The sequence below is a fragment of the Necator americanus genome, chromosome III (assembly GCF_031761385.1).
Source record: "Necator americanus strain Aroian chromosome III, whole genome shotgun sequence".
Lineage (NCBI taxonomy): Eukaryota > Metazoa > Nematoda > Chromadorea > Rhabditida > Ancylostomatidae > Necator > Necator americanus.
This window is the reverse complement of record NC_087373.1, coordinates 29,776,108-29,796,004: the sequence shown is the minus strand read 5'-3', so window position 1 is coordinate 29,796,004 and position 19,897 is coordinate 29,776,108. Positions and strand designations below refer to the sequence as shown.

The 19,897-nt window shown below is 41.0% G+C and overlaps 1 protein-coding gene across 2 annotated transcripts; it reads left to right on the top strand.

Moving 5' to 3' along the window:
- Positions 1–201: 201 nt before the first annotated feature.
- Positions 202–18,657, top strand: RB195_011396 (uncharacterized protein; the record flags this gene model as incomplete). Of its 2 annotated transcripts, none has more annotated exons than XM_064192785.1 (21): positions 202–323; positions 409–538; positions 625–739; positions 2,764–2,853; positions 2,920–3,051; positions 3,124–3,313; positions 7,336–7,489; positions 7,870–7,971; positions 8,051–8,203; positions 9,425–9,507; positions 9,599–9,686; positions 9,744–9,849; positions 9,923–9,990; positions 10,991–11,098; positions 11,204–11,370; positions 14,322–14,431; positions 14,558–14,763; positions 14,866–14,982; positions 16,394–16,525; positions 16,626–16,721; positions 18,565–18,657. In XM_064192785.1, the coding sequence occupies 21 exons, from the start codon at positions 202–204 to the stop codon at positions 18,655–18,657; spliced, it is 2,562 nt and encodes an 853-aa protein (XP_064050368.1). The 2 variants fall into 2 exon arrangements, with proteins under 2 accessions (XP_064050368.1, XP_064050369.1); XM_064192786.1 differs by having other exon boundaries at positions 244–323.
- Positions 18,658–19,897: the final 1,240 nt, after the last annotated feature.

Below are 19,897 nucleotides of genomic sequence, written 5' to 3'. Positions count from 1 at the left end.
TCCTAGATTTCGTGATATCCTGTCTTTAAATTTTTCTGCGCTTGTGTAAAAGAACAATTATAACTTTTCTTGTGTATTTTTTTTTCAGTTATACCATTTCATATTTATACGAAATATAGAAAGTGGTTTCTTCCATTGATTGGTGGAGTTTGTCGAATTTTCGTTCCAGATTCTAAGAAGAACTAGCTCTCACGTGCTACCATGGGATCATCGCAATCCTCGAAAAGGGCGCATGCGCTCAGTATGGGCCGTCTCCGAGAGGATATGAATTTATACAAGCTTGTAGATATGCACGGAGGAGGAGAACTACTACCGTGGTTTCGGTAAGCCCTGAGAGGAACTCTTTTTGTGGATGCACGACTTTGAACAGTGCTGCGCTGTACTGCAGCTGCTCCCGTTGTTTTCTAGATATGCCACAACCAGCGGTGACTACTCATTGATCGACGGTTACATGGAAACGAAAGTACGCGAATCCATGTACAACCAAGGAAAGGGCAAGCTGGTTACTGTAACGGAGCTTGTAAAAATAAGAAATAAAGTACGCCAGAAGATTATGCCACGTGCTGCACCCTTAATTAGTTTATTTTCTAACAGAACATATTCTAAATGAAAATTTTTTCGAAGGAAAGAAACGAGAGGTTAAGTGCATTTTCGCGAAAGAAAGGCAAAGGAAAAAGCGGTCCAAATGTTCTGGACGAATTCAAACAGGAAGGAGAAAATGTTGGTGACCTTAAGAAAGGTAGGTCTAAGGATTTATAATTAGTTCCTTCAGTGGAAAGATCATTTAGTTCTGCAGGAAATCATCAAATATCAATTATTTAGTTCTCCTTCTGATTTCCGCCGCCACGGCAGCGGCAGGCTGCTGACAAATTTCCTAAACCTCACAGTTATTTCCTGCAATGCGTTTCTTTTGTTCCCAACAAAACCGTCAAGGTCCACAGATTAACATTGTCCTCAAAATGATGCACTTGCGATTCCACTAACTCTCCATTTGCACCATCGCCAAAATTTACGCTTCTGGAATCCCCTCATCGTTTGCTTCCTGATTTTCATTCCATCAAAAGTTTCTATCTGTGCAAAGGAAAGTCATTCTAAGCAAGTCGACTTTTGATAATGCAACTATCCTTCCATCGTTCGCCCCATTCAGACGTCGGCCCACAGAAAAATTAATTATTTATTTTGATTGTTTTTTTTTTTCGTTCTCGACAATGCTCTTACCAAAATACTATCATGCCTTTTTCTGTATCGTGTCAGAGAAAAAACATCTTCTGTAACATGAGCTCTTAGATTTGTACTACGATCAAAAATTTGCAGTCATTGTGCTGTATTTTTCTCTGTCTTCGATGGACGTGCGGTGGATGCCTCTACGATGGGACCCTCTCCTAACTCTCAGATTTTATTTTAGAAGCAAGAAAACTGTGCGGTTGGTTACGAGTAAAATAACGTGAGAAAACATGTACGCGCAAACGCCCACGCAATATTGCACCATAAATCATGTGGCTTCGATCCGGGTGTAGCTCGCAGTGCTTCGCGCTAGGTCTTTTGTCGCCTTTCTATCTCCTTAACGACTGTGTTCTCTTTTTTGCGTTTTTTAAAAAGTTTTATTCCACCGGAAGTTCTACATTGACTAACGCCGAGCTAGCATTAGTAGCGCTAATGAGATTTTAAAAGTTGGAGTTTGGTGCGGATCCGATGCTGCTAAGTGGTGAAGTTTGTGTGCAAATACCATAATGTTTCCACAGCAATAAATTTTGCAAAACAATCTGCTCAGTATAACAGCAAAAAAAAAAGAAAATCCTTTCGAAGATCTTGAAATGGAGAAGTTGTTGAAACTCGAAGAAGAGTAATCACAAAAAGTAACCTCAAAGTGTATGGATTCATTTTAAAAAAACCAACAAAATGAACTCAAAATCGTGAAAAATGAAGAGGTTCCAGGGTTCAGGCCTTTTTGCTAACGAACTTTACGAATATTCAAGTCATCGAATATTCAAAACCAACCATTCCTTAGTTGTTATGTGATGCGAATTGTTTTATTTACATTCTTTTTATTTAAATTCTTTCAACATTCCTCCACGATCTGACTACCAAATTGGAAGCGGGTATTGCCAAGAATTTTGATTTTCCACATTATTACTCATTACTGTTTCTAAAACAACTTTCCCATGATTCTTCTCTATTTTTTTTTGTTTCCCAAGAATTCCTTTTTCGGGATAACGCACCTTTGTGTGCACTTTCCTTTAAGATGTGCTTCCCCTGAAGACAATTTCTCCCACCGTTTACGATTTTGTAAGTAGAAAAAATCGTCAAAAAAAAAAAACGAATCAAGAAGAAAAATGGTATTGGCGGAGTGTGGACTGGTGTCTGTGCGACTGATGGGTCTATACCATCCGACGACAACTTCCAACCCACCTTTCACCTTCCACATTCAGTACATTGCTCCAATTTCTTTGTGTCAGATAGCGAAATTGACCTCATGCAGTAGTTCGCCCCTTGCAAGCCATCTTACTTTTTTATTTAGTAAGCTGGATATACTGTTCATAAAACTTTCACTTGTTGAAATTGAAAAAAAAAACGCATCGGTGCATCCTGAAGCGATTGAATATACGCATTTTCTTTAAGTATCCTGCCTTCTACTTTGTTGGGAAAACATATAAAACAGTTATAAAAGAGCTTGATGATATGAAATGGATATAAATGAATGTAGATTTAATATAAAGCTGAGAGCTTGATGTTATCAAATCTCTTTAATAACTGCTGTTGTAGCACTGAAACTTCTCGATGGTGGAGGAGGAGGGAAAGGTGGCAAAGGAGAGTCGAAGTATAGGGAAATCGTATGGAAATTGGAAGAAAGAGGTTTTTCATCTAGAGATTTCTATGCATTACTTTCTCTGGAATTTCGAATAAATATGTATGTTTGAGGAGCTATGGGAGAAACAATAATAGGAATATGTTTACTGCAAGGATCTGATCTTCATAATAAATTGGCGATGAAAATTATGGATGTGTTCCCGAAACTGGTCAACGATATCAATATATCCGAGGATTTCTATGGCAAGCTTTATTTGTGCTAGATGACTCAGTTCAACGTCAATATTTTTTCGAGTGTCTTTATTTTTCTTAAAGGACTCTCGCCATTACATCAAGCAGTGATTAATCAAGACTGCCATATGGCGTATATGTTGTTAAAGAAAGGTGCCGACGTGAACAGCCGATGTTATGGAGCGTTCTTTTGCGCTGAAGATCAGAAAGAAAGCAGAACGGATTCGCTTGAACATGAATACGTCGAACTATCGTTGAAGACTAATTATATAGGGTTAATACTTCACTTTTGATTTTTTCTATGTCGTACATACAGTCACCACCAAACATGTTCAACCAAGCTTACGCGACGCGACCGCAGCGAAACTGGGGGCTTTTGCAGTGCCTCTTCAACGCATCCGCGGATCGATAACGCAGTTTCAGCATAGTGATATGTTCCTCGTAGCATCACGGTCCGCCTTCGGTGGGGTCACGTCGCGGCAGGCTGGCTGAACATGTTTGACGGATACCGAATCCTAACATCCAAACATTTCCAATGTGGTACAAACTTTTCAGAGTTTTCAGAGAGCGTAGTTTTCTGCGAAATCCAGGAAAAGAATATTTAATAATATTCACTATCCTTTCAGATTTTACCCAATGTTTCGCGCACCAATTGTACCTCGTGCCTCATACGTTGACTACCGTTAACTAGGAGGGTGCAAGAAACAGTAGGATTTTTTTGTAGGGCAAACTTTCTTCTATGGAAACTGCTCAAATATTCCTCTTAAATCTTCTCTTGAATCCCTGACTTCCTTATTCTCCGGTCGAGCGGGCGCCATTGAAACTTCCACGTGTCTCAGAGTCGTCGAGGGGTTCCCCATTTTGCGCGAGTAAAATTTTCAAAACTCGAACATGGAACGGGATACTACTGGTGCCACTTTTTCGACTGACCGTTCACTGACGCTCACCGTATTTTCTTCGTGCCTGCGAAGTGCCCAGATTTCTAAAGGTCAAAACACAGAGAACCGTACTGATGTAGAGGTGAGCACGCAGCCAGGTGTTCCTGGTCTTCCTCACTGTATCTTTGATGTTCATGTAAGCTTCCCAAGCCGCTCGTTTCCTCCCGTGCAGCTCGAGGGTTGGTCGTTCTTCGTGTTCACTTTCCGACCGAGATAAACGTAGCCGGTGCATTCGGATATGTTCGTTCCGTTGAGCGTGAATGGGGCAACCAAGACCGATACATCTACATGTTCTGTCAAATTCGGTCAGCATTCGTTCCGTTTGACTGATGCTAGATGTTATTAGAACTATGTCCTCAGCAAAAGTAAAGTTTAGCTGCCGACTGTCAACCTTCACTTCCATTCAACCTTAAACTCTCGTCTCATTCAAACTTTCGCATTGCGTTCTCGGGAGTGATCGAGGATCAGACCTCAGAAAGATCGAGGTGTACGAAGAAAGAGCTGGAATGAATATCAGGTGAATTTCGGCGACACAAAAGGTGAGGAGACGACTCCTCCATATGTCCGATGATTAAGAAAAGAGAAGGTGGCTCTTGATTTGTCCAAAAAGAGAATAGGGTTGATGCCGCCTGGACCCCAGCAGGAATGATGTCGGATCATGAATATCTCTCTGCGTCTCCCGTCAAGTCGGGTAACAAGCCGTGATTGTGGAGACTCCCAGAAGAAGTTGTAGAAGAAGGGAAACTCCTAGGAAGGAGCTAGACTTGAGATCTGTCGAATCCCGGTACAAAGTAGTATTAGAATTGAAGTATGCCGTATCACGGCTAAGAGATGAAATAGACCTAGAACCGGCCGGATCCTGTCTGGTAAAAGAAGATGAAAGTGAAAAACTGATCTCAGCTTCGGCAGGATTACGACGAGACGAAGAAGTTTTCTCTGAATTAGGCGGATTCCCGCTGCTAGACGGTGGCCCCCCTTGCGGATGTGAGTCTCTTGAGGCGGTCCAGCCATGGCGGGGCCGTCAGAGTACATGATCACGAATGCAGTCAGCTAAGAATATTTGTCAAGTTTATCCAAACTTATCTGAAAAGTGGAAAATGAGTGATGTGCCGCAAGCCAAAAAAAGAGACCCATAAACACGAATAAAACGCGAAAGGCAAAACAAACTTTTAGGTTAGAAGTGCGGCATTATAAACGAAAAGTAGGAGGAATCACGATGAAAAATAGGAAGCCGCGAAAGCAGAGAAAAAAGACGAAAGATAGCAAGACGCGAAAGCAGAGAAAAAAGAAGTAAAGAGCTGTTTTTCCTGTTGTCGAAGTCCATCTTGACCTGAAACGAGTGTTATAAATATGCGCATCGACAGGTTGCTGGGGCTTTGGCGCTAACTCATGTCCGTGGCCTCATGTCTTGTTCGACGACTTTAAATGCTGCTAACGCACGGCCCTCCTTAGCGGGAAGCTACGGGGAAGAGAGCACTGGGGCGGAAAATCAAAACATTTCTTGATCTGGTCTATGTGCACTTTCCTAAGCGTAGACTGAAGGGACAAAATACTGGTGATGGTGAGGTATGGATGATCGACTTCTATAATCTGAAACCGTCCCAACCAAGGATTAGAGAGCTTCTGAAAAAGCCCTTAGTGAGGCATGCAACCGTGTAGAAAAACGCGATCTCTAACTTTTCTCTCCCTAAAAAAACCCACACAAACAGACAATGTAACAACACCACTCACCGTAACGTGCCCACGATACTAACCTTCATTTCGGGTCATACCGGCTAATTTAACATTAACCTAAACATCGAGCCATTGCCGCCAACCCACTAATCTACACGACACTCAGGCATGACGTAGCGCGCCCTCGTGCATCGCGGTCATGACCTGACCTCCAGCAGTTGACGAGCGCGCGTAATGCCCGTGGTCAGCGAAGCTTGGACCATGGGCATTACGCGCGCTCGTCAACTGCTATCTTTATATTCGGTGCTCCACAATCTTCAACTTTGCGCCGCCGCCTCGACAAACAACTTTTCACAACAACACATCAGCGACTGATTGAAATGCGGCACCATTTAACCTCAACGTCTGCACCGGACACGACTCATTACCGCAACAGCTCAACTCAGCGTCCACACAAATACTGCACCGGAACTCACCTGAACTACTCTTCTCTTACTCAATACATCCTCACGCGGTAGACACCACTAACTCCACCGTCAGGAGGCTCTGCTTCTGAAAAGAACGGTTACGGCATCGATCGGGCGGCCTGCAAAGCCCATCACATACAGTCCCTTTATGGAGTTGGTAGGGATGCGTTGGTCGTTCAGGGCTTCCATGCCTGCTTCTGTCTCAAGTTCAGGGCATTCTCTGAGTCGTTGAAGTTGAGAAATAGCGGCATCTTGTACTCTAGCGATACCTCGATGAGTTTCGAAACAGTCGGAAGTGTGTGTTCGCACACTGATTATCAGTTTGATTGCGTGTTCGTATCCTTAAAGCTTCAGAGAAGATTTATTATTCACTAGTTCTTTCCTAAATCAGAATATCTGGTGCATTTCACACTCGTCGTTATTTCTTGGGAAAATGAGAACGAAGTGGTTGATAAACACGAAGGTCGCGAATTTTGCTCATTGTATTTTCACAGCTACAAATTTAACGTGAAGATTTCTAGAGATCAAAGAAAAACTATTTCGGGGACTTATTTCTTTTCTAAACGTGGTTGACTCTCACTCGAAGGATGCCGAAAATAACGCAAATCCGCCAAAAACATTCAGGATAGGATTTGACTAAACTTATGCGCCATCTGTCACTAAAGCAGAATTAGCCGGCTACATTCTGTGTTTCCCAAAATACAAGACTGATAAAAGTCCACGATCTCGTCTTCTCTGGGAAAATCAGATTAAGAGCATTAATTGGCCCCTTTCTAGGACGGTGATAAGAGGTCCTGCCGCGCTACACAGTCCATGGTTAGAAATTGCCCCAGTTCAACCATATCATACCATTTCATGCAAGACCGATAAACTGCTACAAGACTTGTCTGAGAGGATAAACACACTGACCCTATGTATCTTCTGGTTCTTTGTTTAACCCAGGCAGAGCTCAAACAATTTAGAATCAAAGTCGGACGCGTTGAGCCATAACGAGTGGACCTCTTAATGTCAGACACATTTTATACTGGTATTAATTTCATCATATTCCTGTTTACACGAAAATTCATTCAGTCAACAACGACCTTCCTAGATTACGTATTAATAAAAGGAGAGTTCATTGGCTAAAAATTCAGGAAGGATTGGAGGATTTGGCTAAACTTATATACTATTGTATTAGATTGTATTAGATACATTTGTTTCTAATTTATTTCTTTCAGCCATATGTACTTCGGCGAATACCCGCTTTCGTTCGCAGCTTGTATGAATCATCCGGATTGTTATCGGCTTCTCACTGCCTTCAAAGCAAATCCCAATGCTCAGGATACGAACGGGAACACAGTGCTTCATATGTGCGTAATTCATGAAAACATGGTACGTGAATAAGAAGAACAACAAAAACATCAATATTTTTCTAGATTAAGTATGAAGGGGAAAAGTTAGCACTCCACGAAAAGAGGAAATTAAGAAAAAAAAACATCAAAAAATACAAAAATACATGTACCGTGATGTTCCATCTATCTGAAAAAATCTATCCAAATATCTGCAATAAAAATCCATCCAAACATCTGCAAAATCTAGATTTCGCTTGTTTTCCTGTACTGAAGGTATCAAGGTATCACCGTGAAGTTTTTATGGGAAAATTGGATCTGGTTTGGTGTGAAAAAGAATCTGGCTATAACTTTTGTCTCATTCTGTTTTTAGGGGTGAGATGATGTTTTCTGTCGATTTTTGCACCGGTAGGTTTTTTCTAGGAAATGTTTCGTCTAGCAATGGAATCGGGTGCTCGTCTCAATATCGCAAATAAACAGAATCTCACACCACTGACCCTTGCAGCAAAACTCGCAAAAAAGGAGGTCCTTTCCATTTCCTGCTTTTCGAGCTTTAGCATTCAAAAAGAGATTTTCTGTCGTGTCGTGGCGCATACTGTTCCAGATGTTTATGGAAATTCTGGAATTGGAAGGAGATTCCGTATGGGCATACGGTGACGCTTCATCAACAGCATATCCATTGTCGAAAATCGACACAATTAATGAGGTGACTGGAGAGTTGAACGAAGCAAGCGCTCTATCCCTTGTTGTTTACGGGGTAAGTAAAAAAAATGACGGTTATCCCATCTCAAGTTTGTCCAAACGGTGATTAGAGATAATAATACTGCATAATGTGAATTAAAGGCTGTGTATCACGAAGCTAACGGCTTTGAGGCCTTTTTCCGAGTGGTTAGGGAGAGATGGGGGTGCGTAGAACACGAATTTGAGCGTAATCTCACTTAATTCCTCTCATTAAATCAAAAGAAAGTGTAAACATCCGTGATCCTGCTTCCCAACGATGCAATTTATTACGAATTATAGAAAGAAGGCAGTCCACGTTTCTTCCACGAATGTGCTTGTGGAGCAGTTTTTCTTGTTCTTATTTTTGCACTCTTATTTGGGTCACGTTAGCTGAATTGAATACGTTGAACGACGACGGAGATGCCCGCTCGCTATAGCGTAATTAGTTGCATCGTTGGGGAGACTGGATCACATAAGAGAGTTTCACCTGTATCTAAAATGAAAGGATTTCTGATCAATCAAATGAAAGAAATAACCAGTCGTTTACAAAAAGAGACCAGAAACTTGGTTTGTGGTTGAACATTGATCGGGCGGTACAAGCGCGGCAGTCTAAACCAACTAAGAGCGCTTCAGTGCGGCGGTGCAAGTCAATAGCTTCGATTAAAGGCAGCGTTTGCAGAAACTTCTGATTCCTTTTCTGATTTGATTCCTGGTATAAAGGGTTCGAGAGTATGTAGTTGTTAAGGATAGCAACGAAAATACCATGCACAACTTACAAACGCAGAAATCAGGCGCCCATTTTAACCGACGAGACAACTCTTTACATCTGTGTGAATGATGAAATGAAAGTGTATCAATAATATTTCATCATTTACACGGTTGTAAAGTGTTGCTTCCTCGTAGTATTCCAGCACTAATCCACTGTACGCGTTCTCATGATATCATTTCTACTGGTGTAAGGTGATGGTTCGTCGGATGAACCCTGGGATGAAAAGCAAAGATTCAGTTGAATAATTAAAAATAAGAATTAGATTTCGGCGAAGATAGGTGACGAAAGCACGAAAGCTCTACGTAGTGCAATATAACATAATGTAAAACTTTATGTACTAAATACTAAAAAAATTAAAAGATGAAGTGTAAAAAATGTTTAAAAAATAAAAAAATACTAAAGATAAAGATATAAATTTAAAAGATATCAAATATGCTACCGAATGAATGAATGAATTCTGAGTTTCTAGAAGTTTTCTGCCACTTTTAGGAAACGAAAGAACATCTAGATCTTCTCGACGGACTTCTCGAAACAGTACTGGAAGCGAAGTGGCAGGCATTCGGAAAAAGAAGGTTAGAAGCTTATTGCGTCCTCCTCAAAATCGTTCTGGTTTTTCAACTCGGGAATAAAAATGTAAAAATTTAAAATTGAAGTTAATTTCAGGATGTTGCGCTCTTTGGCTTTCTTTACTTTCTTCTACATATTTGTGGCTGTATCTTTCACTCTTCGCCCTATAGAATTAACAACAGCGGTACGATTTTGATGGTTAAGAGAAAAAAAGTTAAATACATACCTCAATAATGTCCAGCAAAGCACAATGGGATGGATTGGTTTCAATGGCAAAGCTCTTGATGGACCGTACCGTAACGATGTGAGTCCTATCGTCAAAACTGCGTTAGGCTATGAACCATACAGTAAGTTTGATCGGTTATTTTATGGGATACGGCTGGTATGTTTATTAAACATCAATCAAGCATTCACTTTCAGAATACTCATTGACTCAATGTCATCTACGAAATTATTGGGATCCGAATCTTTCAATATGGTACGGATGGGTACGCTTTTCGTTATGAACGTTGGCTTTGAACATACACAAAAGCGGTTTATAGTAAGAAGTCTATTGTGGGAATGTAAGCAATGAGTGATGCCCTGTCAGTAGGTCACAATTCAAGTTGCTCCTGATTTAATTTTTGAATAATCATTAACATTACTGGAAGAACGATTCGACGCCGAATGTGTTCATCTGGGTGAGAGCGACGCGTCTACCGTGACGCTCCACCTCGAGTCCCGCATAGTCGGGTCAAAACGCCATGAAGACCGCCAGCGTCACCACGCCGTTTCGAATGTAGCTGCTTAAAGACATCAGCCCACGAATCTAGGGTGGTACGGGTTTCAGATGGGTTATACCTGTACGGGGTCGTAGATTTTGGTGAAGAAAATGATTGCGTTCATTTCTCCCTCTATCAGTGGAAACGGACAACCCCGGAACGCTGTTTCTTACGACGCCGTCAATTGCAGCGCGCTACCGTTGCGCCGCTCCCAGCCTGCGATTCGTCCAAATAGGTTTTCAACGAATCGTATACCAGGTTGGGGTTGAGCGGAGCGCAAACGTTGCGCATTGCAACATAAGCCTTCGTAAGAAACAGCATTCCGGGGTCCAATGATGCAGGGAGAACTGGACCGAATCACTTTCTTCCACACAATCTACGACCCCGTATAGGCATAACCCACCTGAAACCCGTACCATCCCAGATTCGTGGGCTGATGCCTTTAAGCAGCTACGTTCGAAACGGCGTGGTGAAGCTAGCGGTCTTCATTGCGTTTTGACCCGACTATGCGGGTCATACGAAGTGTCGTGCATAGTTATGAGATCCAGCAATACTTAACAGAGTAGAGGCCGGCTTCAAGAAAAAGAAACAGAAGGATAAGTTGATCTGCTTGCTTAAAAGAAACAAAAACATGAACGTGTTATTTTCATTCTTGGATCAGGTTTGAGCAAATCAGTTCAAAAAATGCTATTAAAAAATCCTTGCTCTAGAGGTGTATTTTCTTCAGGTACGTTTGGGAACAGAATCAGTTGTTCTTATTTGTGTGATTGTACAACTATTCCTTGAAATAAAAGACGTTAAAAGGATAGGACGTCAAAAATGGTGGGCAATCCACGTAAGTTTAACGTTTTAACAATCAAACACACAGATTTCCGAGTAGTTATCGGGAACTTTTTCTTTCTCACTGGTAGAAGCGAACTGAATGCTGTTTCATGTTTAGAAGGCATTTCCTGCAAAAACAGTTTACAAATGTTCGTTTATTCTTATTCTCTGCATGATACCCGCTAGAGCGGCATGTAGTCTGTGGCCAGAACTGCTTGTCGTCGATAATGTCCTAGCTGCAGTGGTTATTTTATTTACATCGATCCACTATTTATATTATTGCAGGTAAGCAAATCTCATCAGAACCATTTGTTTGTGAAAATACCCATCAGAACAAGCTTTTCTATAGACGACAGAGATGTTCCGAGCAGGGTCAAGCATGTTGTTGGGAAACATCCTCCTGAAAAGGACCCTTCGCCCATCTCATTCTTTTTAAAAGAGTCGCTGATGTAGCAATCAAAAATTAGATATAGTAGGTAAAGTTAAAGACACAAATTAACTTAATTTAGCTTAATGAACAAAGAAAAATAAAATAAAACAACAAATACTAGTAGATAGTGCTATGATACATACTAACGCATAGTGCTGTAGGTAAAATAAAAATATATAATATATTATAAATAGCGCCTGTAATAGATCACTGCAAGGATTCAGCAGTGCGTCAGATACTAACTATTAAGTTGCCTCAAAAGAAATGCGCTCTGCGTAACTGTCCTTGTTTCGAAATTATTATTTTCAGCCAATGTTTGGGTGGATTTTCAGTGTTCCATTTTGTTGGTTTTTCATTGTTGTGATCGAATTTGACTGATTTTCAAAGGAAATATTTTGTTTTGTTATGAGTGACCGAATATCAGTGATTCGGGCATGCATGCTGTACGACTTTAAATCCATCACTCCACGAATCTGAGGTGGTACGGATTTCAGGTGGAGTATTCGTACACGAGATCATAGATTATGGAGAGGTGGGTGTTTCCGTTGAGTCCGTCCATTTCTTCCTAATTGCCGTAAAAAAACGGCCCGGAAGATACGGCTTCGGGCGCTCTGGCGCACTATTTTCTACAAGAAGTTCGACTGGAGCGCGCCAGCCTTGCGCACGCGCCGCATCTTCCGGGCCGTTTTTTATGGCAATTAGGAAGAAATGGACGGAACCGCACCCCTCTCCATAATCTTCCAAAAAATTTTAGAAATTTTGGACTAGTTCTTGTCGCACGATTACAGTAGCGCTTTTGAAAAATTTGCTGCTCTATTTCGGCAGAACATCAGGAAAAATCTTCGGCTGCAAGTAGTTAAGAAAAGCTCGAAAGTAAGAAGGGAAAGTCCAGAATTTTTTTCCAACCATGTTTTTAAAAAAACAAGAAGAGTTAAAAGGACCAATTTCGGCTCAAATATAAGCAAAACCTGTTTCTACAAAGGCGCTAATTTGTGTTGCTTGAAATCCAACAGTCAGTGTGAGGGTCGTTATTCAGCAACCTGTGGAGCCTACTTTGTACTATTTGGTGATAATTGATGGTTGTAGATGCAGATGTCTTTTTTCGCTTGGTAACTGCAGAAAATTGTTTTTTTTTTGCGTGAGAGTATGAAAACTTATCATTGTTCTGTAAGAAATGTGCTATTTAAGCTCTTTGACGCTGAATGCAAAAGTCTCATTTCGGTCAAGGATTGATCGCTGACCGTTTCGATAGAGAAAGCATCATTGAGTCCTTTAGCGAAATACGTGTTAGGTTACGAGAACTGAATATTGCGCCCTTTAATATGAGCTTATTTAACACCGTCTACCCCCTCATCCTTTCCTGTTTGCCCTCTTCACTTCTTTCCTCTACTTCCCACCCGCTTACGACTCCTTGCTTCCACACTCCGCTTACGATCTCTTGAAGGTGTTGACGAAATCCCAACGCATGCTTCACTCTGGGTCCAAAAGAGGCGATAAGGGAGAGGTAAACTTTCCTGAGCATGTGTTGAGGAGTGCTTGAAAATCTCCGTAAACTAGGTTTGGCGTAAAACGTGTTGTATGGCGTTGACGCAATGCGTCCTCGATGAAACTTCAGCTCCCTCTACAGTATAGAGGAAACTCCACGGACACCGTTTCTTCTTGTTTTTTATGGTATTCATTGTTTTTTTTTCTGAAAACACTATAGTATGAAGTTAAAACAAGGGCTAAACGGTCTCAGTAAGGTCCTCTTCCATTACTTTTGCCGTTTGTTTTGCTCTTAAACGGTTCTTACATCACACTTTCTAGCAACTCGATATTTATTTCATTTTTTGGAAATGTCCATGCGTAATGTTCGTCGTAACTGGAGTCGTAGCAAAATTATAAAATCCATCTTGGAGGAAGGCTAACTATGCATAGTTACGCAAAAAGTGACGAATAAGTTCACTTTAACTAAACTGTAGTCTTTGAGGAGCCTGCAAACAAGAGAAACTATTGAACTAACGGAAGGGATTTTCTTGGTCTCACGATAACAAAAGGTGCCTACCGTGTACCAGGATCCAAAAAGAGACAGAAATCACGTCCTTACAAACTAAGGGCTCAGAGCTATGTACCATGAGAGCAAAACAAACGATAAAAGTAATAAAAATGGATTTTACCAAGACTACCATGTTATCGTTCTCATAAACAATTGTATGGAAGAAAAATAATGAAAAACTATGAGATGTGGAAGGAAAAGAGATTCGGTGAGTATCCGGTCTCGAAGCAGTACAGTGGATCGCAGAGAGCGTATAATAGGATCAAAACGACGTGAAGCACGGCGTAACTGCGTAAGCGGTTGGTCAGTAGCAGTACGAGTAAGCAGTACGGTGGAGCGTAGCGGTTGGATCGAGGTGGGACCCTTGCGAATTGCAGCGAAGATCGGTGATAGCAGGGGTCCTCACTCGATCCTAACCGCTACGCTCCATCGCACCGCTTCGAGCGCGACCGCTTACGTAACTGCACCGAGCTTCATGTCGTTTTGACTCTGCTATACGTTTTCCCTGAGGGCACGTCGCGTTAAAATACATTAAAATGCCTACTGTACCTTATAACTGTACTTTCTAAAAGGTGTTTGTGCTATGGAAAATTTAAGAATAATTGAACTCATTGATTTCCCAAGGGTTACAGTAATTCTTGGCCGCTACCTACCTTTATTTTCTTAGTGCATTGGAAGAGATTTTTGTGATGATTGAATGTAATCTGACCAAGACAATTTCGGCTATGTAACACATCGCTTTTTATTTTTATTCCTTTTTTTTATTTACAGAGCAGTCAAATGGGTAGGACCATTCGTTTTGATGGTTTATACTATAATAGCAACCGATATCCGTCGTTTTCTTATGATTTACGGGATCTTTCTTATGGGATTTTCACAAGGTGCTGCTTCACAGTTCTCTAATACACAATACTCAGCTGTCAATCCTAGCCGAGTTTCCGGTGTTTTTTTTTGTTTCACGCACAGCGGTTTTTTTTTCTTCTTCTTCTTCACCGCCTTTTCTTCAGCTTTTTATTTGGTTTTTCTGAGCTGTGAACGCACTGAAAAGAGTTTACGTCCTGGACAACAGGACGACACGAAGACATTTCAAAATGTCATACAGAACCCGGCAGAAGCGTTTATACGTACCTTTATTCTGACTATTGGCGAATTTACAGTACTATATAGGAACCTAGCTATGTGCCCGTCTGGTATAATGATCTGGATAGGAAAGGTGCGTAATTCTCTAGTCTTTGCGTGCAGAACATTGTAGATTCATAATTTGACAAAAAGCGGGGAGTTTAGGAATTCCTTTAAGACTTCCGACACATTTCAGGCTATTTTCCTTATCTTTGAACTTTTTGTTTCCATCCTTCAGTTCAACTTACTTATAGCAATGATGACAAGAACATATGAAACAATTTTCCGTACAAGGAAGGAGTATAAACGTCAGGTTTGCAAAATAATTTATTGTGTTTCGCATAATTCGTATTCTTCTGATTTGAACGCTAATATAACGTGTGGACAAGTTTGCTTGAAAAACACAGAACTATTATTTAAGAAAGTCTTTGCTTAGGCTCCATTGATAGTTTTTCGTATAGGAACTAATTCTTGCTGCAGAAGTGCATCTGATCTCATGAGCACAGTATTGCAGTGTTTCACTTAATCATGGCTCTAAAAATATGGTCGTTGACACGCGGCAGTAACGATAATTTTGCAAAGTAAGGATCTTCCTAACGAAGAGAAGATTTGAAGGGATCACCCCACGAATCTGACGTGATATGGATTTCCGATGGTCAAAGACTACACGGAATCGTAGATTGCAGAAACGGGTGGGATTCCACTCGTTTCTTCCTAATTGCCGTAAAAAACGACCTGGAAGATGCGGCTTCGAGCGTTCTGTGGTACTATTTCCTACGAGTTCGATTGGAGCACACCACCCTTGTGCACGCCCCACAGGAAGAAATGGACGGAATCACCCTCCTCTCCATAATCTGAGACTCCGTATGCGCATAACCCACCTGAGACTCGTACCACCCCAGAATCGTGGGGTGATGCCTTTAACCCCTCTAGGGATGCGCCTACGCGTTCGACTTCAACTCAGACTTCGTTTGAGGTTTATGAACGCGCGTGCAGCCTTATAATGACTTGTGAGGGCTAGACGATGTGCCAAGTCAGTGTTTTTATCCTCCCAGACAAGTCCGGTACCAATTTATCGACCTCGAAGGGATGAAAGGCTTGGTTTGCACTGAAGTGGATTCGAATTTCCAATCGATTGTAGCCAGAGCGGAGCCTCTTACCGACTGCGCTACACCGCCCGATCAGGAAAAAGGACCGAAGCCAAAATTGAAAAACTGGATCATTTCACTTCTACCTAGACGATCCACTCTAGATTAGTCTCCCTTGAGGCTCCTCAGCAACGAATGGAGGCTGATCCAGAAGAAATATGAGAGTAAAAACAGAATTAAATAAATATTAATACAGTTGACTACATTTAGAGTGGTAAGTGCTCCATAGCACTCCACAGACAGAAATTATTGTATTTTTTATCTTTGGTTATTGTTTTGTAAGCAGGTCTTCCTTTCTGGAACTTGCTGAGTAGCAGTTACAACGGCGCATATACTTCATATTCAAACACAATTGTTTTTCTCTACCGACCTACTGTTTTTCTTTTCTTCGATAACAACAGAGGAAACGAACGAATAAAAACTAATAAATAGAAAATATAAATTACTAATAAAAATAGGGTATCCTCAGAGTACAGCTGGATTTTAGGTTCTTCTCAAGCGATGACCTTTAAGAATAACATTTATAAAATCGTGTTGTCGATTAGATTGTCCATATGAAATGTGAGTCAATTTTAGTGGGCACAAGTGATTTTGATGCTGGAGCTGTCGTTGGCACCGAAGGATCGTTTGATGTATCTTCTAGAATATTCTCGTCCAACTGGGACGAACAAGAAGTTGCGAAGTCTGGTGGTGAACAAAAATATTTACGTTAGTTTTCCAAATTTTTACTATTTACTTAATTCCACTTCAAAATTTCTCTACGGACTAGGAAATTCCTGGAAGTTCCACTGGTCTTCAATATTTTCAGCATAATAAAGACCCCGAAGAGATCGCTCGTTCTAAAGAGGAAAAAGCCAAAAAAGTCATCGAAGAAAGAAAGGCACTGTTGAAGAGAAGGTTGAAGGTTTGTGGAATACATTGGTATTTTCTCGTAGGACTATCGTAGTGATCTTGTAGTATTCATATATATATAAACATATACATATACATATATAACATATAGGTGTGATTTTTCTTTTTCTTGCTTCAAAAATTCATGACTCAGAATTTCCGGGATCATTACATATACTTATATATTTATTTGTCCATTTATTTATTTATTTATATTTGGTTATCGGTGCCCTCACATACACAACAGACAATTCTCGAAGCTAGACGTTCCTCACAGAATGATTTCCTGATTTCTTTCTGCTTTCTGTCGGCACGACCCAGACGCTTGTGCGAGGCGAATCGGTATGCGCGACAGCGTCAGAGACCTCAGACTTGGGTAATTAAACCTTTATCTTAACATAAGAAACATATCCGGTAGCAAACGGCGGTCAGAGTTGGACGCACGATGTTCGGGAAAAGGACGACGAACACATTAAGAACCACTCAATGAGTTACCTATTAGAGCTGCACGTAATTTCAACACAGAAGCGTCGGATTATGCAACTGAGCTGTATATGACCTCGATATGGAAATAATCGTCCAATTCTGCTTTTGAGCTGTAGATGGCTACCAACTACCTCGAGGTACTACCTCGAGCAATAGCGCAGCTATAACACAGATCAAACGGTTAGATGTGCAAACGATACATAACTTAGAACAAGGAGAAACAATCCAAGGATCCAAAAAAAAACAAAGCCGATCGATACTAGCATTTCTTTAGTAGGTCTCATACAGATCCTCTCCACCCTAATCCTCCTCGTCGCACTTTTCGTGCGAGAGGGAAGAGTCGGAGAGGATCTGTATAGATTGGCCAGTCAGAGATCATAGGCGCGCACAGTTCGCACAGTTTTTAGTTTTTTAAACTTTAGTTTTACTTTTTCATAGTTTGAGTTTTTGAATTAAGGTGACACGAGAATGAGGTTCAGTTCCACAATGAGGGCATGAACATTTTACAAGAAAAAAAAAAGAAAAAGTAGTTGAACGAAAAACGCATCTGTGAGAATAGAGAGAGTGAATAAAGAACAATAAAAAAACCAAAAAATTAAAATACGCAAGGAATGCTCGCATTACACTTTTCATTATTCCTCATTGGAGATACATTGTTGTTGCAGTCCAAGAAAAGATGTTCGAAAAACTTGTTGGCATTTCATTCGAACATCATCATCCATTCGTCTTGGACCCGAATCCTGTACATGTACTGTCACGTGACTGATCCCCCGTTACAGCGCTGTATAAGAATGTCCCGGATAGTAATAGAATGGAAATACTACAGGAAAGAGTATACGGAAAATCGACAAGACCGATATTGATCGTATAAAATCGGGTGAGCACGACCTGCAATCGAAAAAATTCTCATGGCCTAATGGAGCTAACCGGGGTCCCATGTCCATCCCAACCGCTGGCTGCACCGCATCGCTTCGAGCACATCCGCTCACACAACTAGACCGAGTTTCAAGTTTTTCAATGAAAAATCTTGGGAAGAGTTTTAGAGAAACTTTGTGTGACGTGCATTTTGAAACAACGAGTTCCAATAATGTTAAATTAACTTTGTTGAGTTAATTTTCAGAAATCTTTGGGATAGGGTGGATAAAATTATCTGGTGGTCTTACTTTCAAATGAAACAGACAAACACAACATTGAGCTATAAATATATTTATATATTATATTTATTCTATTTTATTCTGCATATATATTTTTTAACAAATACTTCCAAAAATTACATATACACAATATTCGAATATTTGGAAGTACTTTTTCACCAAGCTATGTTTAGCTTCAAATTTTATATCGTTTTATTTGATTTGTTTCACAATCAGGACATGGAGATTCGTGAAGGCATTCGTCCATATACAGCACATCCAAGGACTCCACGACCGTCTACCACTTATTTCAAAATAAGAGAGCACTGAGGATGGTATCGAAGCAACAGTGAATTTTAGCAACTTCTCGAGTTTTACTACACGAGTGTATATTAGTAATAAATGTTGTCTGCAGTGAATCTCTATCCTCTATGTTGAAATTGAGAAATAAATTAAAGGCATCACCCCACGAATCTGAGGTGGTGCAGATTTTAGGTGGAGTATTCGTATACGGGATGGGAGACTATGGAGAGGGGGGTGATTCCGTCCATTTCTTCCTAATTGCCGTAAAAAAATGGCCCGGAATATGCGGCGCCGCACAAGGCTGGCGCGCTCCAGTCGAACTCCTTGTAGAAAATAGTGCGCCAGAACGCCTGAAGCCGTATCTTCCAGGCCGTTTTTTACGGCAATTAGGAAAAAGTGGACGGAATCACCCCTCTCTCCATAGTCTCCCATCCCGTATACGAATACTCCACCTGAAATCCGTACCACCTCAGATTCGTAAAGTGATGCCTTTAAATCAAACTGAAGACACTTTGTGATGTTACGGGGCCACACAAGCAAAAATAGGTAGTCAAATCCGGACAAACTGACATGGAGATAGAATGGAGAAATGGTGATTCATAAAGATCCAACTCATCCATTTAAAAATACCCTAAAACTGACGAAGAGTGGAAATAACTGCAACAGACACCTTCCACGGTGATCAGCGAGTGCATCAAGGCTAATGTGCGATTATTTCGCAGATAGTTCTTTCCTCGGACTTATCTCTAAGATCATATCATTGCTAGTGAAGAAAGCTTGCAAGAATTCTGTGCAGCGCAAGATGTGTGCACACTCGGATCAGAAAGGGCTGTTTTGTGGTGGGACCCTCACTCCTGCCCCTCTCTCGAGGGGGAAGCCAACCACCATTTGGCTCTGATGATACGAAAACTGCACTGCTTCGAATTACTCAACCGCTTACTCATTTGCACAACAAGTCAGGTATTTTTTCAATTATCCTTGAGGCCCTGAGAAAAAACAAAGCCGTTGACAGCATCGCTATTAGGTTGGTAAGGAAGTTTGTTTGTTCCGATCGATATTCATAATACATCATTTGGCATTGGTAGGAAATTCTCGAAGCTTATCCGCAAAATGTATATATAGCCGAGTAACTTTCCTTAATTTAAGCAGGATGTCAATTGTCAAGTGCAGCTCATCTTTATGACTCTGGGACAGTAGTACGGCGACAGCACTCCTGAACATCAACAGCGCTCATCAACAGATGGCAAAACTGCCGCCAGGACTGTTC